This window comes from Perognathus longimembris, chromosome 28, assembly GCF_023159225.1.
Source record: "Perognathus longimembris pacificus isolate PPM17 chromosome 28, ASM2315922v1, whole genome shotgun sequence".
In the NCBI taxonomy this organism is placed as follows: Eukaryota; Metazoa; Chordata; class Mammalia; order Rodentia; family Heteromyidae; genus Perognathus; species Perognathus longimembris.
In genome coordinates, this window is record NC_063188.1 from 82,914,700 (window position 1) to 82,940,284 (window position 25,585).

At 41.6% G+C, this 25,585-nt stretch overlaps 1 protein-coding gene across 1 annotated transcript in view; it reads left to right on the forward strand.

Annotated features, from left to right (window-relative positions):
• Positions 1 to 14,453, forward strand: part of Maob (monoamine oxidase B) — an 86,015-nt gene extending 71,562 nt beyond the window's left edge. The window contains exons 9-15 of the mRNA XM_048336515.1: positions 1,489 to 1,585; positions 3,296 to 3,349; positions 5,700 to 5,757; positions 7,561 to 7,658; positions 11,417 to 11,528; positions 12,081 to 12,143; positions 13,825 to 14,453. Of these exons, the coding sequence (XP_048192472.1) occupies positions 1,489 to 1,585; positions 3,296 to 3,349; positions 5,700 to 5,757; positions 7,561 to 7,658; positions 11,417 to 11,528; positions 12,081 to 12,143; positions 13,825 to 13,977 (635 nt within the window). The 3' untranslated portion in view covers positions 13,978 to 14,453. The remainder of the gene's footprint in view (positions 1 to 1,488; positions 1,586 to 3,295; positions 3,350 to 5,699; positions 5,758 to 7,560; positions 7,659 to 11,416; positions 11,529 to 12,080; positions 12,144 to 13,824) is intronic.
• The last annotated feature ends 11,132 nt before the right edge of the window (positions 14,454 to 25,585 follow it).

Below are 25,585 nucleotides of genomic sequence, written 5' to 3' on the forward strand. Positions count from 1 at the left end.
ACAGTTTGAATCCACACATGTAGAACCAGGGGATTCCGCAGATGCCAGGAGGTCAACTGCATTTTCTTCAGCTCATTATATCCAAAATTAGCTGAAATTGTTTTCCTAATTGTTCTTTTAATTTTTTTTCTTGGTCAGGTGCCAGTGGCTCACACCTGTAATCCTAGCTACTCAGAAGGCTGAGATCTGAGAATCACAGTTCAAAGCCAGCCCAGGCAGGAAAGTCTGTGAGACTCTTATCATTAATTAACTACCAGAAAACCAGAAGCGGCTCTGTGGCTCAACTGGTAGAGCACTAGCCTTGAGCTGAAGAGTTCAGGGACAGCACCCAGGCCCTGAGTTCAAGCCCCCCGTGACCTGCAAAAAGAAATTCTTATCTTTGAGTAGTTAGACACAAAGGTTTCAATTCAGCCTGTCAGTGTGTGAGTACAATGCATCCCAGTCAATGTCAACCCTCCCATCATTCTCCTCCATCTTTCCCAAGCCTACTAATCCCCTCTAGTTATTTGCTTCCACTTTCACATATGTACACTGGATATTAAGATTGCTTGTGCTCACCTTTCTTCTCTCCTTTTGTCTGCATCCCTAATTATTCTTGAGAGGAAAATAGGTCCTTAAGAGGTCATGTTTGAATTGAGGGGTTTCAGACGCTATGGATTTAAGCTATCCATGTTCTTTCTGCCCTGTGTTCAGACAATCAAAAATATTTTTAAATAAAAAAGTGTCAGGTGCAATTAGTGCATATTTGTAATCTCTGCTATAGGGAAGTTGAAGCAAGAAGGTCATTTCAGCCAGGAGTTTAGGGGCAACATATTGAGATTCTGTCTGTAAAATTAAAAAAATAAAAATAAAGAACAACTGGAACTTCATAAAAACAAAAACATCTAATGCCTTGTATTTTACACAGTGGATGAGTAGTTCCATTGAACATTATTTATTTACTTACTTATTTACTTACTTATCATGCTCTTACCAGGGCTTAAATTCAGGACCTTTGGCTTTTTCACTCACAGCTGGTACTCTACCACTTGAGCCAAGCTTCCAGCTTGCGTTTTTGCTCTCTAGTTAGAAATGGAGTCTCAGACTTTCCTGCCTAGGCTGTCTTTGAACCCCTATCATCTGGATTTCAGGCTCCTGAGTAGCCAGAATTACAAGTATGAGCCACAAAAGCCCAGCTCACATCATGCTTTTTATTCTGAATCCTTATGAATAAAGAAATATGGGATACAAGTATTCATAGCAAGGAAAACTAGACTTCATTAAATGACATTGAGAATATCACCGGGCCCTATAGTTTGAAATTAAGGGCTTAAATGGTTTGATGGGGGGGGGGGGCAAACATTGGCTACTTAAACTTCTTGACATCACCTTGGTTTGTCATGGCATTCTATAATAATTGAAATGTTTAGGATTCTCAATTGAAAACTGTGTTTCCTTGCTAGTAGGATAGGATGATAAACAAGCTTTTCTCTTTTCATGTTCTCCAAGATTTCTGTGGAACCATGGTCATCGAAGGAGAGGATGCACCAATTGCCTACACATTGGATGATACCAAACCTGATGGCAGCTGTGCCGCTATAATGGGGTAAGGCAAAATGGTGGTATGGTGACTGTATTCATGGTTGACAGCATACTGAAACATTGTGGATATGTTTATCCTAGAATTTGTGAAATAACTTTTATTCAATGATACCACTCTCCAAATCCATCAAAAGAAACATTCTTATAGCTTCTTTTTCTCAAGGTCTTCGAAAAACAAATATCTAGAGAACAAGTAGAGTTCCTGAACATTTTAAAATGTGTTGTTTCGATTTTTTTGTTGATATTTAGTTCTGGGGAAGATATATTCTGATGAACTCTCCTTTGCTGAAACATAACACTAAGACCTTACTTAGGTTGTTTTACTAAGATGGCTTTTTGTAAGAGACTAAGTAGTTACCAGTGTTGGCTTAGTCTTTTCACGTTGCTGTAACACAGTACCCAAGACTAATTTATAAAGAAAAGAAGTTTATTGTAGCTCACAGTTTTGGAAGTCCAAGTCCATGATGACAGTATCTTCTTGGCTTCTGGTCAGGGACTCATTTTCCATAGTGGTAAAATAAAAAGAAATGGTCATGTGCAAACAGTTTCCATGGCAAGAGAGGACAAAGGAGAGCAAATAGAGGAAGCCAAACCAGCTCTGTAACAACCCATACTAGCAAGAGCCAATCCACAGTCGCTGCAAGTATATTAAACCTCCCAAATGGACAGATCCCTCCAAACCCGTAAATGCCTTTTAAAGGTCCCACCACCTCTCAATGCCACCACATTGGGAATTGAATTCCATCACGAGTTTTAGTGGGGATAAGTCATCCAAATATAGAAAGTATGATTTATGTGCAATACTGATATTTTCCGAGATCCACAGGGAGAAACCAAGTCCAACCCACGCCTTGCCAGAAAAGACCAGAACAGATGCATGAGGTTTTGAGGGCCAGTATTGACCCCAAAAGATGTTTACCTGGAGCAGCTAAAACTACAATGTCCACTAGGACATGTGTGTGTGTGTGTGTGTGTGTGTGTGTGTGTGTGTGTGTGTGTGTGTTTATATCATAATAAACCAAGGGGCTAGGCACCAGTGGTTTCTATCTGTAATCCTACCTACTCAAGAGACTGAGATCTGAAGATCATGGTTCAAAGCCAGCCCGGGCTGGAAATTCTGTCAGACTTATCTCCAATTAACCAGAAAAAAGCTGCAAGTAGAGGTGTGGCTCAAGTGGTAGAGTGCCATCCTTGAGTGACCAAAGCTCAAGGACAGTGTCTAGGCCCTGACTTCAAGTCCCACCCATTACTGGAAAAAGGTTTCAATTAAAACATAAGCCAAGAATACAACAAGAAGTTGAAAAACATCGTAGGGCTAGAAATTAGTCAGAAATGTAAAGGTTGGGAGCACAAGAGACACCTGGAGGAGACACATCCAAAGAGAAAGGGCCAAATGGAATGGGAGCTTAGATGCAGCCTTCCTTGGCATTGAGACCCAGGGCTTATGGGGGGAAGAGAATAAGTAATGGTGTTACCACAACAGAAATCATAGCCAGGCATGTATTCCCTTGAGTCCCCAAAGCCAAAAGGTGCTCTTCAGTGTCAGGAGGGCAACATGGAAATGGTAAAAAGTGAACATAAAATAAGCTAGTGTACAAATTACTTCTGGCTAGCTTTTAACATTGTATACTGAGCAGCTGAGTAGCTGTAGAAATGAAAGCAGGATGAAAAGAAAATATTAATTTCTCCCCCTTTTCTCCTTTGTGTATTTTAGATTTATTCTTGCTCACAAAGCCAGAAAGCTGGCCCGCCTTACCAAGGAAGAAAGGTAACCATAAGTACTTCCTTTCCCTTCCCTCTCCTCTTCCCTCCCTCATATCCTTCCTTCCTTCCTTCCTTCCTTCCTTCCTTCCTTCCTTCCTTCCTTCCTTCCTTCCTTCCTTCCTTCCTCCCTCCCTCCCTCCCTCCCTCCCTTCCTTCCTTCCTTCCTTCCCTCCTGTCTTCCTTCCATTTTTCTTCCTTTCTTGCTTTCTTCCTTTCTTCTTTGCCTTCTTGTTTGTCTTACAGTTGTGTTTAGCTCAGAGTTTGCCAAATGTCTACAAACGCATGCACTGCTCATACTATGTCTGTTACATTATAAGTCTCATATAAAGGTGCAGTGCTGATAACTTAGCAGCCAAGTACTCAAGTTAGTATCTATTGAGTTTATTGTACAAATAATGCCATGTTGAGAAGTCAGAGACTATGGGAATGGACATACCCCAGGTGCTAAAAACTGGCTTGTGCAGGAAATAAGCAGGTAGACAAATTTCCGAGTCAGTGAGCAGAACCACCAGTGAGGCATAGCAATTAGAGATTATAGTTATGGAGGCACTAATTTCTATAGAAGTGGCAATTAGTATTTATCACGGCCAGTTCTATATTCCCACATCACTATTGGTAACATATTTACCAACTAAGAACCCTGAGGGGTGTTATGGTATATATTCTCCATTCTATCAGGTATGTTCCTCCTTGACCAATGTCAACACCACATGGGGCCTGGACTATGAACATCTGCTCAGGACGCATAGCTAAAGATATTTCAGCTAAGCTATAAGATCACAAAGGCTAGGAATGCTGTCTGCTTGGTCCACTGCTAGATCTCCAGTGCCTAGAGAAAATAGGTTGTTTTATACTATAAGAAAATCATATGTTCTTTTTTCAAGTACCTTTTTGTTGAATCTGTCTTTCCCCCTGTAATTTGAAGTGCTCCACTTGGAGAATTCAAAATCTCCATCTCTGTTTGCTTCTATATCTAAATTTCATTTTATTTTATAACTCTGCTTAGCCATTCTGTAAAGAGGGTGTTATAGAGAAGGGAAGAAGAAAGGAGGGACATTTTGATGGTATTGAGGTTTGAACTTAGGGCCTTGTGCCTGTTAGTAGTTGTTTCAGATTTTTTTTGTAAAGAGTTTCTACAGCTGGGAGGTGGTAGCTCATGCCTGTACTCCTAGCTATTCACAAGTGAAGGGTCTCAGTTCAAAGCAAGCCCAGGCAGAAAGTTTATAAGACTCTATCTGTAATTAATCAGTAAAATGCTGGACTGGAGACACGACCCAAATAGTAGAATGCCAGCTAAGCAGCAAAACTGGAAAAGAGTCCAAGACTCTGAGGTGAATCCCTGGTCTTCCATCACACACACACACACACACACACACACACACACACACACACACACACACATCTGAGTTTCTAGCTGTCTCCAGATCTCTCAGATCTCTCTCTCTCTCTCTCTCTCTCTCTCTCTCTCTCTCTCTCTCTCTCTCTCTCTCTCTGGATATATATTTCAAACTTGTGGGTAAGAACTGGAGGAGGAAACTGGGGGAAAGCAAAGGAAAGAATGAAACACATTACCTGAATTTTTAAATAGTAACCCATATGTACAACTCTTTAATAATAACGATAAAATTATCCACTTTAGTATTACTATTCTATGAAAAGAGTCTTGGAATTACTATGTATATTTATAGAAATAGAGTTGTCTAATCTTACCTTAATTGGGTAATTGATACATCTTATTTGACTACAATTGTTGTCTTTCAATACTCCAATTAGATTTAAGAGCTACACTTTATTGCTCATTTTTTTGTTATATACCAACAATTGGGTTTGGGACTTTATATCATGATTTCTCAAATTTGAGAATCATCCAGAAGGTTTGTATCAACACAGATGACCCCATTCTCCTTTCTGAGTCATGAGCCAGCTCAGGCAAAAGTATGAGACCTTATCCAAACATAAATTAAATGCAAAAGGATTAGGGGACTGGCTCAAATGGCACAGTGCCTTACTAGTAAGTGTGAAGCCAAGCTTGTGAGTACTGCCAAAATAAAAGAGTCAACAATATGATCATATTTGTGATCTCATAGAATTTAAAGCATTTTGCTTATTTTAAAGTAACAAAAATGGGGCTTGAGGATATCACTTAGTAGTAGGATGACTGCTTAGCATGACTGAGGTCCTACCTGGACTCCATTCCCAGCTTCTCATAAAAAGAAAAGAAATGGAATGTCAAAGCTGAAGCAATAACTCACAGAAGCTTTTTTCAACAAGGGAGTGGGTATCCGTCATGTTCCACTTTTTCTTTTTTTCCTTTCCTTCACTTCCACTCTTCTCATTTGTTTTCTGTTCCCTAGGTTGAAGAAGCTTTGTGAGCTCTATGCCAAAGTTCTAGGCTCAGAAGAAGCTCTGCAGGTAAGGTGCTTACTTGGCATTTTACCGGGCAAGAAGATAGATCTTGCTTTGCCTGAAGGTGTGATGGGGTCAGGTATGTTTGTGCACACAGGACCTTACGCTATGGTTTTCTCTGCTAGACACCTAGTGTCCGCACAGGGTAGGCAACTGGCTGTGCTGGAGGCAGGGCAGGTTAACCACACTGTGCCATGCTGTAGTTTACATGGTCCTACTCTAGTCCTTGATTTCTGAGCTATGTCTGGAGCCACTTTGCCCCCAGCTCAGTCAAAGAGTGAAAAAGAGGGTGCTTCTGCTATGTATGGGGAACTCCTAGGTCCTGGCATCCAAGATAACAGTTTCAGGTGGGCACTGGTGGCTCATGCCTGTAATGCGAGCTACTCAAAAGGAAGCTGAGATCTGAGGATCACGGTTTGAAGCCAACCTGGGTAGGAAAATCTGTGAGACTCTTATCTCCAATAAACTACCCCCTCCCCAAAAGCTGGAAGTAAATTTGTAGGTCTAGTGATAGAGTGGTAGCCTTGAGCAAAAGAAGCTCAGAGAGCACTCAGGCCCTGAGTTCAAGCCCCAGAACTGGCTTGCGCACACACACACACACACACACACACACACACACACACACACACACTAAATATGAGTCTCATTTCTGTACATAAACTGCTAATCTACCCCACTGTAGGTAAAGACAGGAATGACTCGACCTTCCCCTCCTGGATGTCCCCTTCCCTGCTTTGTCTTTTCTTGAAATGTATGGATCAAAGGAAGACTGGTTGATTGGCCCAGCCATCAGCTGCGATTCTTAGAACTTTGGCAGTAGCCTGGGGAAAAGGTGCTCTCCAAATGATGTCTACCTCAGAGGTGGTTAAAAGGTCCAACAAGGAGGCAGCAAACTAGTACTTCTTTTTTGGCACATTTGATGACAATCAGAGGGTCTGAGAGACACATAGTCAGAAGTCATAACCATCTCCTTCATCAGTATTTAAAATGATAATTGTTGCTCTTCTAACAGTCAGCAGAGTGCTGGAGTATGAATGGATCATGTCACTTTTGGGAAATAGATACTAAATCCTGGACCTCCAACAAAAGCAACACAACCAAACATATATAAGCATACATTATATTATATATATGATATATGAACACATATAATACATGTATACACATATAATATATACACATAACATATACATATTATATGTATATATGTATGTGCATACATAATACACACATAATATGTATATTTGTGTATACTTACAGATGTAGATAGATAAATAGATGGATAACACATATATAGGTATATAAATAAAAACATACACATATATATATGTTAAAATCATTACTTTCCTTTCTAAAATGTTCTGTTTGGGGTAGGTATGATACCTTATTCCTGTCATCTCAGCTACTTGGGAGGCAGCAATAGGAAGATCACAGTTCAAGGCCAGCCTGAGCAAAAATTTTGTGAGACCCTTACTCAAAAAACAAGCTGAATGTGGTGGGTCATACCTATAATCCCAGCCACTTGGAAGGTGGAGGTAGGAGGATCATGATCTGAGACTTGCCTAGGCAAAAGTACAAGACTCTATGTGAAACACATACTAAAGCCAATGGGGAAGTACTGAGGTTTGGGGCTCACAGCTGGTGTTCTTCCACTTGAACCATGCCTCTAGCCCTATTTTTTCCTGGTTATTTTGGATGAACTCTTTCTGACTTTCCTACTCCAGCTGCAAAATGTACTGAGTATGATTGACACTTCACAAGGAATTTTCCTTTGCCTCTCCTTTAGACATTTGTTCCTTTGTCTTGCAGCCGGTGCATTATGAGGAGAAGAACTGGTGTGAAGAACAGTATTCTGGGGGCTGTTACACCACCTACTTCCCGCCTGGAATCATGACGCAGTATGGAAGGTAGAGTAAATGTGTACTTTGATCCAGAATCCAAACCTCAATAGGTTCCTGTGATGTGGCTTTTCTTCCTGATTTCTGGTCAAAGAAAAGAAAAGAAGGAGGAGAAGAAGGAGAAAGGAGAGGGGAGGGAAGAGGAGGAGTGGGGAGGACGGGGGCGGGGAGACAAGAAGCAGAAGATAAAGAAGACAGAAGAAGAAAAGAAGAAGCAGAAGCAGAAGAAGCAGCAGAAGAAGCAAAGGAGGAGAGGGAGAGGGAGAGGGAGAGGGAGAGGGAGAGGGAGAGGGAGTAAATGAAGGGAGAATGAAGTTATTTTAAATCAGTCCCCTGATGCTGCTTCTCATTCATCATCCCACTGCAGAAAGGAACCCCAATCCTTACAACCAATAACGGTTGCTGTTCAAGAAAAGCAATTTAGACAACAGAGGGCTCACTTATGTTGTTAGAATGTCCTAAGCCATTGGTGCCCTGGGCATACAAGTATGAACATAGTGTTATGAAAGCAAAAGAAATTCTAGCCAGACTGCAAAAAAACTTAAATTCTGTTCTAGCTGCCATAACCAACTTTGCCATGGTAGACAAACTCATTTTCTTTGACATACTGATGACAAAGCACAAGCTCTATGTGTAATGCCCAGATTTCAAGGCCCCCAAAGACAACCATCAGAGTCCAGAGTCAAAGCCAAACCGCAAGGGTCATTTATTGCAAGTTCGAACTCAGACCTCCGCCCACTCGTTGCCAGTGACGCTGAGAGCCCCGAGCACAATTCCAGCACAGCTTTTATAGACAAGTACAGGGAAGTTGGGGAAGACCCCTGGTTACAAGTACATGATTGGTTGACATTTGCCCTAGTTTACTGGTCGCTTCAGGATTGGCCTGGGTTTTCCCGCCGAACTTACGGCACCAGACGGCCTTAACCTTGGGGTACAGATCCGGGTGGGCCTCCAGGAGTGTTGTAGCCACATTCCTGGAGCCAGATGGTTCCTATCTCTTGTGCCCAGATCCGGGCCGGGGTCTGAGACTGGGCACTTAGTCATGTCCAGCCTTGAGTGGGCTCTGGGCGCGGACAATTAATCACGTCCCGGCGCCAGATGGCCGTTATCTCCAGTGCTCAGATTCGGGTATGTTCAGAGTTCACAGAGGGGTGGGGGGGGGCGTGTAGTTACAGAGTAGCTATAGGAAGACTGCTGGTATTTTTCCACTTCCTCATGGGTTAGCAAGCAAAGGTACAGAAGCAAAATAGCTGTTAGGGGCATAATGGTCACTATTTTATTCTCTACACTCTTTATATGCAGTGGGCAATAATATGTTGGGTCAGAACTGGAGTTACTTTTTAACAGCTTAATTAATTGAGGTCTAATTACATACTATGCAATTGGCCCATTCAAAGTGCAAGGGCAAGTTACTGATGTCAAGATCATTGTATTCCATGACAATAACAAGGTGAGTAATGACCTAGAGGTATTCATAATGACCAGCATAATACTACTAAGCAAAGCAATAATTTGATGCCAAGCACTCCATATCAACAAAACAAGAGATATGGAATGAGTGAGAGGAGCTTGGGTACACGCTGAAAATGGGGTGTGTGTAAATGGCTGTGCTCAGCCATCTCTCTATCACAACCAGATGAAGCAGATAAAAACGTGCTTGTCAGAAGAAGCATAATGAACTTAATCAACACGTTCCTTATCTTCCTGCAGATGGCAAAATACCACCCAAGAGAACATTCTGGGGGCAAAGGGTACTACCTGATAAGCTACTGGGTTATTGCCAAGTGTTAGATATGCTGAATGCGGAGTATGTCAATCATTGTTTCACCCAGCATGTATTAGCTCAGTGCACTATGTGGGAGGCTTCAATGTCAAGTCCAGCACTCCAGGCTGAGAAGACATGAAATTGTCTTTGGTGCTGATTTGGCTCCAGGAAGCAGAATCCAAAATGATATATGGGGTTGAAGAGCTTGGAAAGGGAAGGAAAGGAAGCAAGACTGCTCAGAGGGAAATTTTAGAGGGTAACACAGTTTCAGTGATGGCTGAAACTCACTCCCTGGAGTGCTCTGGAACTAGATGGTCTCAAGATAGGACTTAGGGCTCAAGTCTTTATAGATCCATGATGATCCATCACTGAGGGCACCTGCTCCTAGCAAACCTTGGTGAGGTCATTTGCTGCAGAGGGGGAAGTCTTCAAAGAAGGCCAACATCAAAAGGCCATCTTCTAGTGGCCTTCCTAGCACCTAGAAGGCTTCTGTTATTAAAGGGGCCTACCACAGTCTCATCTGCACAATTGATGTGGTGAGGATGCAGGTACCTTGATGAGTAATTGGCATCCAACAAATGGACACTGTTAAAATTTGATACAGTGAAGCTCAATCTTAGGGTTGTTAAGGCAAGAAACCCTAAGACTCATGAATTTGTTCAATATTACTGATAAAGAGCCAAGTATAGTGTTGCATGTCTATAATCCTAGCACTTAGAAGGCTGGGACATGAAGATCATGAGTTTGAGGCCAGCCCAGGCTATATAATGAGACTGCTTAAAAAATGTTGTTATGGTTGATTCAGTGGCAAATTTAAGCTGTATAAATCTTTAGGCTAACTCACAATCCAACAAAATGAATGCTCAAAATGAGTTCAAAAGATGGGGCATGGGGGTGGGGCCTAGGGGTGAGGAGTAGCAGAATGGGGAAGAATGTAGTTATAAAACTCAATGCACAACCTACAAAATTAGGAAAATTGAGAGGAGGAGTAGGGTTGAGAAAGATGGGGGAGAACAATAAAAAGGGATGCCATTGATCAAGATGCATTGTATTTACAAACTGCTTTGTTGAATGGCAGCTTTTTTGTACAACTACTTAAAGATAATAAAAATATAAGTTAAAATGTTATAGATGGAAATAACCTTAGAAATCATTAGCCCATCTCTTTAAGAGATGGGGAAAACAGAGTTCAATGAAAAATGGTTTGCCATAAAGGGACTCATCTTGACTGACCTCCTACAGCCTCTTACTTCATCCAGATGAAGCAAATATATAACTGGAATCCATCCATGTCAGTTCCTTTACCTATGAAGTATTGGGGTAGGAATGGACTGTAGCTTTTATTCCATTTTGTCAGTGCCATGCACAATGCAAGAGCCAGTGGTGCAAGTCTGTAATCTCAGCACTTGGGAAGCAGAGGCAGGAGGATGTCAAGTTCAAGCCTAGCTTATAATGGACTTCATTACAGCCCCAAGACATTGTTTTCCATTAGAACTGAAAAGAACTCTAACCTATTGCTGGACAGTCCTTTTTCAAATACAATGCAACTAATTGTTATTTTAATTATCTTGTAGTTTATACAGAACAGGGTTAAATATTAGAGTAGAATTAAATAATGTTATCCACGATTTCATATAAGATTTGGGTTATAACAGCTATTTAAAAGGCCACTTGGTAATGGTTCACTTCCATTTATAAAGTATGAGACATGAATGTATGTTTTAATGTGAATGTATATTCGATCAGATAATAATATAAAGCACAAAATAGCAATAAATGGCCTTTGGATAAATTCACATCACCACTTGCTTTTGTAAGTAAACGGAATGGAAAAACAAAAATCGCACATGAGCTGGAAAAGCCAGCTTGTAGACCATTATTCCAGAGCTGACAAGAGTTCTCCTTTAAGTTTTGGACCTGACGAAAGTGACTAGCCTTGGTCCTTATGGGAAAGGTCACTTGCTGCGTGACAACACTCATACTTCTTGTTTTTGGTCTCTAGGGTTCTACGCCAGCCAGTGGGCAAGATTTTCTTCGCAGGCACTGAGACTGCCGCACACTGGAGTGGCTACATGGAGGGGGCTGTGGAGGCTGGAGAAAGGTCGGCTCGAGAGGTAGGGCCCAAAGTTAAGGGCTGTGAGGAAAGACACCATTCATGGTCCTGAACAGATTAACAATATCTGAGATCCTGGGTGACAGTTCCCCAGGAACCTCATCTAAAGACCCAGGAAACACTATTATAATGGCATTTGTAGGTGTAGGCATCTTAATCTAAAAGCAATAATGAGAAAGATTTAACATATCATCACCTAAGGTAAAAAGAGTTCATGAAATTATACCTGAGAGATAATCTAGGTCTCTATTGCAGGATCAAACATATTTATACTAGGACTCAAAATGTATTATGTTTCTTGTCAGTCCCTCTGATCTCCTGTGGTATTAAGTCATGTTCACATTGCCCAAAATTTACAGTGAAACCAATGGTCAGAACCTCTTATACCACAACTAGAAGACCTTTTAGAACCTTTTAAAGGTCAAGTAGACTCTTCTGGCCTTTACCTTGGTATTTATCCAAAAAGGACAATGACTTATTCCTTTGTTTAAAGAGTAAATTAGAAGATAGGACCTGTGTTGCTATTCATTGAGGTTATACTCTTTCATTTCAGATCTTGCATGCCATGGGCAAGATTCCAGAAGATGAAATCTGGCAGCCAGAACCAGAGTCTGTGGTACGTTCCATTTCCTAAATGTAGACATCTTTCCTCAAAAATCAATGTTCCACAAGGATACACTTGTATCAATTCCACATCCCTTTCCTTAAGTGATTCCACCTACGACTATTTAAATAGGGGTGTGAGTGAAGGCAGGGGTGAGAGATTTATTTGGTTGAACTCAGTAGAGTCTAGGGGTGTTGCTCAGTGGTAGAATGTTTTATTAACATGTTGAGTCTTAATCTGTCTGAGGTCCTGGGTCCCATCCTCAGCAACACACACACACACACACACACACACACACACACACACCCTACTCAATGAATATCTGTTGAGTAAATATCTGACTTGATGAATCTCAGTAGGAGGTAGTATGTTATCTCTTGTGTGAGGCAAAGAGATGGAATAAATTTTGGAACTTATTTAGATTCTAAATCCATTCTCAATATGTTTACCATGTTTGCAATAAAAGCCCAGGAAACTCCCCCTGGCTAGGAGGAAAGATGCATAGGGGATAGATAGAGTGAAAAGCTGCTATAGCGGACGAGAGTTTAAAACATCAAAGAGACAGAGGTGCTGGTGGCTTGTTGGGGTTCTTTCTCTGACCGGGCTCAGATGCTTATTTCTTTCTCTCTTATTACCCTCCGTATCGTCCTCTCCCCTAACCCTCGATCTGCAGGTAAGTTAGAGTGAGACGTAGGGGTCACTCCGGCCAGGCGTGCGCGCAACCTACGTGGTAATGTGACCACTATCCTTCCCTGGGAGCTAGCGTACATAGACCACGGAGTAGGCTTCTGAGAGCGAACTAACTTTATTGAGAGAAGGTCAAGGGGAGATGATTCCGAAGGAAGGGGGTTGGCCAGGATTCCGATAGGCCAAGAGCTGTCACTTGACCTCCAAGGGGCTGCGTCACTCTGAGCGCGCCTAACCAGGGCGGGGCTGGTAGGCGCCGGGCTGGCTGCCGGCTAAGTCGGGGTCTATTTGCCCAACCGGTTTCTCCGGATTCCAATGTAGAGAGGGTGGAAGGGCCGCATTCCCCAGCTGGGGGAGGTGCATCAAGCCCCTTCCATCCAGGGGGGAAGATGGACCCCAATATCGGCTCATGTCTATAATCCTAGCTACTCATAAGGTTGAGATCTGAGGATCACTGTTCAAGGCCAGCTTAAATCTGTGAGATACATATCTTTAATTAACCAGAAAAAAGGCAGAAGTGAGACTGCTGGTTGGTAGAGCACCAACCATATAGAATGGCCCTGACACTAAACTCATCCCTCTCTGACTTCTGATAGAGATGGAAGTATGGGTTGGGGAAAGCCATTCATTTATTCTTTCAACAATATTTGTGACACATATTTGTCCATAATTGGCTTTGTGGTCAGAAGCACTTTCATGGGGCTCCAGGTCAGGTGGAGAAGATACATCATTAGCCCCCTAAATGTTCAAGTGTAATAGAGACAACATGCTAGAAGAGAATGTAAAAAGAAGGATCTATCTCAGGCAGGGAGGGGAGTTGCAAAAAGGCTGAGATGAAGTAAAGGACCCAATGGCAAAGAGAGAAGAGTGATTTCACTGATGGAATGCCATGTTTAATGGCCTAGAGGTTGGGAAGAGTGGGGCACTGTCAGGGAAGCAGAGGAAATAGACTTTCTGGAATAATCTTCATAAGCCCCTTGTTAACATAAATGTTCTCTGACTCCAGGATGTCCCTGCACTGCCCATCACCACCACCTTCCTGGAGAGAAACCTGCCCTCGGTGCCAGGCCTACTGAGGCTGATCGGATTCACCACCATCTTTTCAGCAGCAGCTCTGGGTTTCCTTATCCACAAAAAGGGGCTGCTTCTGCGCATCTAAAGAGACCTATGTGAAATACACCCTTCTTTGACTCTACTTGTGATATGGGCCTGGGGAAATGGTTACAATAAAATTCCTTGAAGTCATAAAGAATGTAGACTGAAGAGGGAGACCATGGGGATAGGTCAGAACACAGGAAATACAGTATCTTCTTCTTCATGTTGGTATCAGGTTAGCATCCCCTACCTGCCTTGCCACTGTGGCCCACCCATTTCCAAGTTCACTGCCCTCAGAATCTTGCCAACAGTTAAATAGGCTTGTGTAAGGCCCTCCCTTATTGTTGTATACATGGCTTTTTATCACATCTCTGTGCTGGTCCTTTCCTCCTACCTACAATATCCTCACCTGCATGACTTCTCTGCACTTGACTGTAGAGCCTTAGTATTGTTATCGCCAGGAGACCTTAGACATCATCTGGTTCTCACCCTTTATTTTTATTTTATTTTATTTTTTGTTGGTTATGAGGCTTGACTCTCAGGGCCTAGGTGCTTTCTCTGAGCATTTCCACTCAATGCTAGTGCTCTACCACTTTGAAGTACAGCTACGAATGGTGATCCTCAGATCTCAGCCTTTGAGTAGCTAGGATTACAGGTGTGAGCCACTAGAGTCCACAATTACCCTTTATTGTACAGTTGAGTAAACAAACCAATGGGGGAAGAAATTCAACACCCAAGGTACACAATAAACCACTGGCATCTGGGCGGGTAGGACACAAGTTCAGCGCTTTTTCTCTCCTGGATGCAGTCCTCAACTGTTTTCTCTACCCCTACCAGTCACTGATATGTCCCTGTGTGGCTTCACAGCATACTAAGGCTTTCCTGCACTCAAATGCTATTCAGTATACATCCTTAACTCTTGCAGTTTGTGTAGTGTCTCTATCTGATTTCAGTTGTTCTGCGAGTGGGAAACTGGTCTCTTGTTTTTCTTCTGCATCCTCCATGATGTCTCAATACAAAGGTCAATACACACTTGGGTAATTAAAAATAAAGCTGATTGACCAGATGTCTGCTGTCTTTTTTCTTTTCTTTTCTTTCTTTCTTTTTTGATGACTTTGAAGATTTTGACAGACCCAATCAAGATCCAGTAGTGGGCATATAATTGTGACTTGAAAGCATTTAGGCAACATTTTCTCCAAGTCTGAATGATGTACACATTTTCATTGTGTGACCCCATCATAGGTGCCACATGTGTGAGCACTTGGTTAAGGATTTATAATGATGTGTAAAAGACACAGCTCCTTGCTTTTCTCTCTCCCAAAAGCTGTCTAAATAACAGACATGTTAATAAGCAAAATGATTTAACTATTAAGATAATTATATTTCAGTTAACCTTTCATATTCCTTATCAGTGCAAGATTTTTTTACTAGGTACAAATTAATTTAAAATTACAGCTGTACAGTCCATTAAATCCTATTTTAATTATTTTTTAAATTAATTCATTATTTTAAAGCACTCATACCTCTCAACTCCCAAGGCCAGTTTTTATCAGGATGTATTTTATTGCCATAAAAGACCATTTCACGCTCTCCCTTAGTAAATGGAATAAATGGAATTTAAAAATTCCCTAGGGGGCTGGGGATATGGCCTAGTGGCAAGAGTGCTTGCCTCGTATACATGAGGCCCTGTGTTCAATTCACCAGCACCACATATACAGAAAATGGCCAGAAGTGGCGCTGTGGCTCAAGTGGCAGAGTGCTAGCCTTGAGCAAAAAGAAGCCAGGGACAGTGCTCAAGCCCTGAGTCCAAGCCCCAGGACTGGCCAAAAAACAAAACAAAACAAAACAAAACAAAAAACGGGCTGGGGATATGGGCTAGTGGCAAGAGTGCTTGCCTCGTATACATGAAGCTCTGGGTTCAATTCCCCAGCACCACATATACAGAAAATGGCCAGAAGTGGCGCTGTGGCTCAAGTGGCAGAGTGCTAGCCTTGAGCAAAAAAAGAAGCCAGGGACAGTGCTCAGGCCCTGAGTTCAAGGCCCAGGACTGGCAAAAAAAAAAAATCCCCTAGGGTTAATCAATAATGATATGGAGTTTTTTTTTTTTTATTTTGTAGTGACATTCACTTGCATGACTTTATAGGAAGTTTAGAAGTGAAATGAGGAAATTAAAGAATCTGCTATGATATTTTGTAACCACTTTGGCCTTATTTGTTTAAAATTGTAATGTTGGAGCTGGGGATGTAGTTTAGTACTAGAATACTTACCTAATATGACATTTCTGGGTTCCATCCTCAGTACAAAACAAAACAACTTAGTGAGAGAAGAGAAGCTTGGGCTCTTGGTCAAGTTCAGAGATTTTGTTATTCTCCAGTATCTATTTGGCATCTAAAATTAGTGCATTGAGACTTGATTTGTGACTTAAAACCATAGAATGTGGGCCTGGTATGCCAGTGTATGTCTGCAATCACACCTACTCCAGAGGTGGAAATAGAAGGATTGAAATACAAGCCTAGCCTGGGCAAAAGTGTGACACCCTTTCCAAAAACTAAAGTAAAAGAAAAAGAAGCCAAGCACTAATGGTTCATGCTTGTAATCCTAGCTACTCAGAAGGCTGAGATCTGAGGATCCAGTTTGAAGCCAGCCCAGGCAGACAAATATGAGACTCTTGCTCCAATTAACCAGCAAAATATCAGAAGTGGAAGTATTACTTCAGTGGTAGGGCACCAACCTTCATAGAAAAAGCCAAGCAAGAGCACAAGTCCCTGAGTTCAAGCCTCACTACTGGCAGAAACAACACCAATAATAATGGGTTCTTATACTATTTGTTTTCATTATGGATTGACAATCCTGTTGTACCCATTCGGCCAACAGAATGCTCCTGTGTTCTTTTGTGCAGAAAGCCAATTATCAATTTCTCTCAACTGCATTTTGAGATTACCACTTGTTTTCTTCAATATATTGTAGTTGAGGGTAGCAGTAATGATGGGATAAAGTTTGCATCTTGGGTAGACTGATGAGTCTAAAGCTATGACTCTCAACTTTGGTTGAGCATCAGGATGATTGAGGGCTTTGGAAAAACCCCACATGCCTAGATACCTGGGCAGTTCAGCAGAGCACCTTGGTAGTGAGCAAACATCTTCATAGTTTTTCTCTGTGAAGGTCTTAACAATGGGCTGAAAATCACTTATTTGAATATACAGAAAGGTTTGTGGATATTTCATTGAGCTTTAGTTTACATCCTCTTTCATCTGTCCTGTTGTATTTGGGTAGAAAGATGTGTAGTAGAAAATAACAAGGTAACAAACAGTACAAGAAATGTATCCAATGCCTAACGTATGAAACTGTAACCTCTCTGTACATCAGTTTGATAATAAAAATTTGAAAAAAAAAAAAAAGAAAATAACGTGGAATGAGAAGAAGCATTGTTGGGCTGGAGATGTGGCTCAGCAATGGCATCTGCCTAGTCACTGTGAAGTCCTGAGTTCCTACCTTAATACTGACAAATAAAAATAACTAAAAAGAAACTGAGTTTCTCTCTGAAGGTTAAGCATCAATTCAACTTTAACAGAGGTTAAAATTTCAAGGGTTAATGAGAGGCATATTTCTTTGATCTTAGAAATAACTTGACTAGAGAAAAAAATATCTTGCTGGTGGCTCATGCCTATAATCCTAGCTACTCTGGAAGCTGAGATCTGAAAATTTCAGTTCAAAACCAGCCTTGGTAGAAAAGTATGTGAGAGTTTATCTCCAATTAACCACCAGAAAACTGGAAGTGGCACTGTGGCTCAAAGTGGTAGAGCATTAGCCTGGAGCAAAAAGAGCTCAGGAACAGTGCACAGGCCTTGAGTTCAAGTCCCAAGACTTGTGATATCCCAACACAAAAATTGGAAGAAACAGTATCTTAATTGAAAAGTATCGTTGCTTTGGATTAGGTACTTCCCCAAAAGCAGAGTGTCTAACCAGAGCTTTTGTGTGGGTTGTTTGCACTGGGGAGTGATCCCGGGGAGCAAGAGTGGAAAGAATGAATCAGAGAAGGGAGAGTTGCTCCAAGGGTGTGTCATTGCTGTGGGCTCCTGGGGACTGCGTGAAGAGCTGGGCAAAATGCACTTCAGAATAGATCTCCTGAACGAGCAAAGAGGACTCTATTGGTCCTGCATTGGTCAATGTACTCCCAGGAATATGCCTTGAACTTCTAGGCTTGTGGGTATATGAGAAGGGCCACTGAGGAAAGTATTGGTGTCAATTTTCACATCTTGTTGCTACAACAACAACTGGTGTGAAAAAAATGCAGTGGTACTTGAGGATGTCACATAAAGAAGTCAGTAGGCAACTTCAAGAGAACTAAGAGAAGCACAATATATGTTTCTTTTCCTTTTCTTAGCCCAAGAGATAGAAATGTCAAATGTGAAAAATATGTTTATATGACAGTTTCATGGATATTTTAGTTATAAGAAGAACTTCAAGCTAGATTCCAGTGGCTCACAACTGTAATCTTACCTACTCATAAGACTGAGATCTGAAGATCATGGTTCAAACCCAGCTTGGGCAGGAAAGTTCATGAGACTCTTTTCCCCAATTAACCACCAGAAAACTGCAAGTGGAAGTGTGGCTCAAAGTGATAGAGCTCTAGCCTTGAGCAAAAGAGCTCAGAGATAGCTCCCAGGGCCTGTGTTCAAGCCCCCACACTGGCACCAAAAACAAAACAAAGCAACAACAAAACAACTTCAGGGCCGGGAATGTAGCTTAGTGGTAGAGTGCATGCCTAGCATGCATGAAGCCCTGGGTTCGATTCCTTAGTACCACATAACCAGAAAAAGCCAGAAGTTGCACTGTGGCTGAAGTAGTAGAGTGCTAGCCTTGAGCAAAAGAAGGTCAGGAACAGTGTCCAGGCCCTGAGTTCAAGCCCCAATACTGGCAAAAAATAAATAAATAAAACAATTTCAGGGGCTGGGGATATGGCCTAGTGGCAAGAGTGCCTGCCTCATATACATGAGGCCCTGGGTTCGATTCCCCAGCACCACATATACAGAAAATGGCCAGAAGTGGCGCTGTGGCTCAAGTGGCAGAGTGCTAGCCTTGAGCAAAAAGAAGCCAGGGACAGTGCTCAGGCTCTGAGTCCAAGCCCCAGGACTGGCCAAAAAAAAAAAAAAAACAAAAAAAAACAACAATTTCAAAGCCACACAACTGAGGTAGCTTCTCAGTTAGACAGATTGCATCTCTTGGTAAGATCTCCTCCTACCAAAGTGTCTATGAAACACAGAATCATTGCCATGCCAGTGGCCTCCTTTTTGAAAATGTCAGAAGCAGAGCTTTGTCAAGAGGTCACACTAACTTTTCTACTGCCACTCATTGGACTTGAGTTGATTCCTGATTCCAAGTATGCTAGGCATGGACAGCACAGGTTAAGAAGCAGGAATGGGGATATAACATCCAAATTGGAAGCACTGACTACAAAGTGGCTGTTGTCACTTGACCTACCAAGACATCCTGACAACAATTGACAGTTCTCCAGGACATCCTGAGAGTTTAACAGATTACAGTGGAGATACTGCCCCATTCCTCACTGCCCAATACATTCATATACAAGTGAAACAATGTTTAGATTCCAGGCCCCAAATCCAGAAGTCCCATGTTAGTTACAGCAATAAATGCCAAATAAAGAGATGCGGTGAAGGGCAGAGAAAGGAGATTTATTATATGGCAGCCATGGGAAGACAGCACTTCAGTACATCTTCAGCCATCTTCTGGGGTATAGACTTTGGCTTCAAATTAAATAGAATTTGCAGGGGCAGAGGGTGAGGATGTACAGTTACAAGAGTCCCATTTCATAAGCTGACTTGATTTACAGGTGGCCTGTTTGATTATTAGCTCATTATTTCTCTGGAGGGTCTGGCTAATGGACTGTAGCTTTTGGTGGTTCTCTTCAAGATAATTAGATGGCATTGCCTGTTGATAAGCAGTTTGCCATTTATCACAAGATGCTTATCAATGAATCCTTTTCTTCCCAGCCCAAAGTAACTATAAAAGTGACTGCAGGAAAGAATGGCTCAAAGGGTTCAGACGCAAGTTGGGGGAGGGGTAGATGTCCAGATTTTAGTTAATTCACAAAACAGCAAAAGCAGCTCTATGTGCATGTCTGTCTTCCAGTCCTAGGGCTTGAACTCAGGGCCTGGGCACAGTCCCTGACCTTTTTTGTTCTGCCATTTGAGCCACAGCTCTACTTTGGTTTTGGGGTGATTAATCGGAGATAAATCTCATGAACTTTCCTGCCCAGGATGGCTTTAAACTCTAATCTTCATATTTCAGTCTCCTGAATGGCTACAATTACAAATGTGAGCCACAGGCATCCTGCTAAGAGCAGTTTTTAAGTTGACTCTTACAAAAGCAGTGTACCTGTCTTACAGTGGTGTCTTGCCTTTGCTAATATGCATGTGCCTTCTTCTTTGCTTCCTTACAAACATCAACTTGGCTAGGCTCCAGTTACTTAGTTTTCTGTCACTACATTCCCCTTTGGACCTTGTCCATTAGCATCCTAGACATCTATGCTCTTCTTTTCTTCACAGTCCTGGCTCCAAATTACCAAACAAAAGTCCTACATGAGAGCAAAAGCACTTTACTCATTCACTGCTCACTTACATTTTAATTATGGAGCAAGTCTTGTAGCCAGACTGAATAAACTAGAAGGGTCTGCACTCTAGGAGAATGACTGCACAACTTGATGAAATATGTTTGGTGGGGTGCTTTTGTTATTGGTTTCCTATTAGTTTCAGTGCTGTGGAGGACCAACTGGAATTCAAAATTTTACTGGTGAGTGTTCTTAATGACATCAAGAAGCCAAGTTCCTATTTTAGAAATAATCAGTCTAATTGGATTTTGCTTACATTTACACTGAACTACCATTTTCTGTTGCAATTCCTCTAGTCATCTTCCTGAGCCCATGTAATGAGTCACTGACAAGCTATATGCCACTCTGGCAGAATGACATTTCAGCTTCTGGAAACCAGCCTTTGATCACCACTTTGAACTCTTCTTTCACATTTTTAATCTTTACCATTTCTTCCTTAAGCATTCTGACTCCGTTTGTTTTCTTTGAGAATCCATTTCTCCACAAGGCAAAATGCTGAGTGGCTTTGAGCCATTGTTCCTAAGTGTGACACATCTGCCTGTCTTATCTTTCAAAACCTTTCCCAATACCAGAATTATCTATGGGTTATAGAAAATCCAGGAGAAAGTCTTGGAGTTCTGTGAGGGCTGTGAAAAGATTTCAGAAGAGTATTAGGGTAGCTAGGCACGGTGGCATGTGCCTGTAATTCCAGCACGTGGGAGGCTAAAGGAGGATTCTTGCAAGTTGAAGACCAGCTTGGGCTCAATATGAAGAAAAAAGAAGGGGAGGAGGAGGAGGGAAAATCACTAGTGTGTTCTGTACCAATCAATTCAGGTGTCTGATGTGAATAGCACTGTCAGCCATGATGGGTAGGGATGGGGGAAGAGCTTCCATGCACCAATCTTGAGTCTCTTTGACCTTCTAGGGAAGAAAATTCTGGAGCTCAGTTCTAAATACTAAATATAGAAATTCTCCAGGCTGATAAGAGGATACCCAAGATAGGAGTAGCAGGTCCAAGACCTGGGGGATGGTTTTGGAGCCAAGTCTCCTTGGCAGATAGAAGGTCAATTAGAGCTCATGGCGGTTTTCTCTTCTAGCTTTGCTCTACTTTTATCTTCCTTCCACTTTCTCAGAACTCTGTCAAATAGGGATAAGAAGTGAAAAGTGCTTAGTATGTTGCCTCTGACCCAGGAGAAGATATTGTACTAAGATGAGGTCCTTTGTATCTGTCTCAGACTGATTGTCCTTGCAGAGCAACTGTTTTACAAGACGCTGGTCCATGGATGATATCATCTTCCATGCATTTGAAAGCATCTACCTGATGCCAAACCACACATTGCTTTAGTAGATACCTCTCCACCTAATGAGAAGTTTCTATGACATAGGGGTGAGGGTACCTTCCTAGATGTACCCATGGAATAAGCCGAGGCAAGACTGGATTTCTTTTATTCTTTCTGTGCCATTCATTTTAATTCGTTAATTTTTGTGTTTTAGCGAAATACCCAGCTTCTTTTAGAGACTAGGTATGTCATAAATGACTGAATGAAACAAATAATGAATAAATGTTTCTCTCTTGGATTCCAATTTAAATCCAAGTAGTCCTGGTGATATCTGAGGAGTGGTCTTGTCAATTATTTCTTCCTGGCTGACCTCCCTTTACTAATTGGCACATTTAAATCCCTTCTTTGGAGAGCTTGTTACAACAGAAGTGAAATAATTAAAGAGAAGTAAGCTTGAATTTGTGGTTGAATATGTTTGAAGCAATTATTTATTGTTATGATACTGAGCACTATATGAAATTGTGGTCCTGGGAAATGACAGTGGCTTTTCATTGTTCTCCTATAAGTGATGTTTCACAGTAGAATATGAATATTAATGGTGATCATTGATCCTTGCTTGCTTGTTTCTCTATCTACCAAAAATCCTGATTTAAGGCAACATCTACCAACATTTTTTTTTACCTATTATTACAGAAAAACAAATGGATCACATTTACTGGCACCCTGGCTAAATCACTAACATTACCACATGCCTGGAAGTGAGCAGCCCAGAACTGTGGTCACCCAAGGCCCTGCCTCTGTGCACAGAAGACTGACCAACTCCGATTTTCAAATAGATGACCCATAAGTGGTAGGGTCTCTCATGTGGAGAGACATTAAACAATCATTTCATTTCAACAAATATGTAATTTTGACTCTTTTAGACAAGGTCTTGCTATGTATCCTAGACTGGACTAGAACTTTTTAAAAAATTTTTATTGTCAAACTGATGTACAGAGAGGTTACAGTTTCATACTTTAGGCATTGGATACATTTCTTGTACTGTTTGTTACCTCCTCCCTCATTCCCCCCTCCCCCCACCCCTTTCCCCCCGTGAGTTGTTCAGTTTATTTACACCAAACAGTTTTGCAAGTATTGCTTTTGTAGTCGTTTGTCTTTTTACTCCATGTCTCTCAATTTTGGTATTCCCAATCAGTTTCCTAGTTCTAATACCAGTATACACGGTTACCAATGTACTCAGATAAGATACAGAGATCGTGCAGGTACAACCACAGGAAGGGGATACAAGGGGGTCATCAATAATAGAAGCTATGGTTTCACATCACATGTTGAAAGTAATTACAACAGTGATATAACAGTCGTTTCCATAACATGGAATTCATTTCACTTAGCATCATCTTATGTGTTCATAAGGGTACAGCTATTGGGCTCTTGTGATCTTCTGCTGTGATTAGCCTAAACCTGTGCTAATTATTGCCTATGAGGGAGACCATAGAGTCCATGTTTCTTTGGTTGTGGCTCACTTCACTTAGTATAATTTTTTCCAAGTCCATCCATTTCCTTACGAATGGGGCAATGTCATTCTTCCTGATAGAGGCATAAAATTCCATTGTGTATATGTACCACATAAAAAATAGTCTGGAAGAAAGATAGCCTCTAACAAATGGTTCTGGCAAAACTGGTTCAACATATAAAACAAACTAAAACTAGATCCTTATATATCACCCTGCACCAAAATCAATTCCAAATGGATCAAAGACCTCGAAATAAAAAAAGATACCCTGAAAACACTAAAGGAAGGAGTAGGAGAAACACTTGGCACAGGACGGAACTTCCTTAACAAAGACCCAGAAATGCTACAAATCAAAGAAAGGATGGTCAAATGGGACTGCATCAAACTGCAGAGCTTCTGCATGGCAAAGGACATAGCTCACTCACAAGATAAACAGAAAGCCCACAGATTGGGAAAAGATCTTTACTGGCCATACAACAGAAAAAGGCCTCATATCTAAAATATATGTAGAACTAAAAAATTACATTCCTCCAAAACAAAACTGCAAAGAACCAATAGCCCTCTCAACAAGTGGGCTAAAGACTTAAAAAGAGACTTCTCTGATGAGGAAATGAGAATGGCCAAGAGACATATGAAAAAGTGCTCTACATCACTGGCCATAAAAGAAATGCAAATCAAAACAACATTGAGATTCCATCTCACCCCAGTAAGAATGTCCTATGTCAAGAAAACTAACAATGGGGCTGGGGATATGGCCTAGTGGCAAGAGTGCTTGCCTCGTATACATGAGGCCCTAGGTTCAATTCCCCAGCACAACATATACAGAAAATGGCCAGAAGTGGCGCTGTGGCTCAAGTGGCAGAGTGCTAGCCTTGAGCAAGAAGAAGCCAGGGACAGTGCTCAGGCCCTGAGTCCAAGCCCCAGGACTGGCCAAAAAAAAAAAAAAGAAAAGAAAAAGGAAACTAACAATAACAAATGTTGGAGGGGGTGTGGCCAAAAGGGAACCCTACTTCATTGTTGGTGGGAATGTAAACTGGTTCAGCCACTCTGGAAAGCGGTATGCAGATTCCTCAGAAGACAAACACAGAGCTCCCCTCTAGACCCAGCAGCCCCACTTTTCAGCATCTACCCAAAAGACCACAAACAAGAACACACTAAAGCCACCAGCACAATAATGTTCATCACAGCACAATTTGTCATAGCTAGAATATGGAACCAACCCAGATGCCCCTCAGTCGACAAATAGATCTGGACTAGAACTTTTTATGTAGCTCAGGCTAGTGTCAAATTCAAGATCTTCTTGCCTCAGCCTGGAGTTAGAAGCATATTCCACCACACTGAACTGCACTTTCTTTTTTTTTCTTCTCTTCTTTGCCAGTCCTTGGGCTGGAACTCGGGGCCTGGGCACTGTCCATGAGCTTCTTTGTGCTCACAGCTAGCACTCTACCACTGGAACCACAGCATCATTTCTGGGCTTTTCTGAGTATTTTATTGGAGATAAAAGTGTAATAGGCTTTCCTGCCCAGGCTGGCTTCAAACTGTAATCCTCAGATCTCAACCTCCTAAGTAGCTAGGATTACAGGTGTGCGTCACCAGCTTCCAGCCCAACTGCAATTTCAAATATGTATTGAGGGAAAGTAAAGGAGTGGGAGGTGTCATGATGGAGAATTAACTGTGAGAGAAGGAGTATGAGGAACATATCTCTGAGAAGTAATATTTTGTCACACATATTAGAGATAAGATAGCCTCTTCAACACAAGGTGCTGGGAAAACTGGATATCTATGTGGAAAAGATTAATATCAGATCCCCGTGTATCTCCCTGCTCTAATATCAAAGTAGATCAAACATCTTAAATGTAAGACCTAAGACCTTGAAATCAATGTAGTAAAGAATAAGGGACTAGAGAGAATGGGGGAGAATAGAGGCTGTTAGAGGGTGAAGAATATCAAAATACATTGTAGCTGTGTAACAGGATGACATAAATTCACTGAAACATTTGAATAATTGGGAGCAGGGTGAAGGGGAATGAGAAAATAATCAAGGGGGTTAGTCTGGTTAGTGTCATACAGGTGCATGTGTGAAATGCCATGGTAAACTCTCTTTGAACAATTAATGTACTTCAAAGAAAACGAATGATGGGAATGTAAAACAATCTGTATGGGGAGGGGGAGACTACTAGTAGGAAGAAGGAGTGTGAAGAGAAATTGAAAGATGGCTGATGTTCTTTGTATACATGTATGAAAACTAAATAATGATATCTGTTGAAATGGT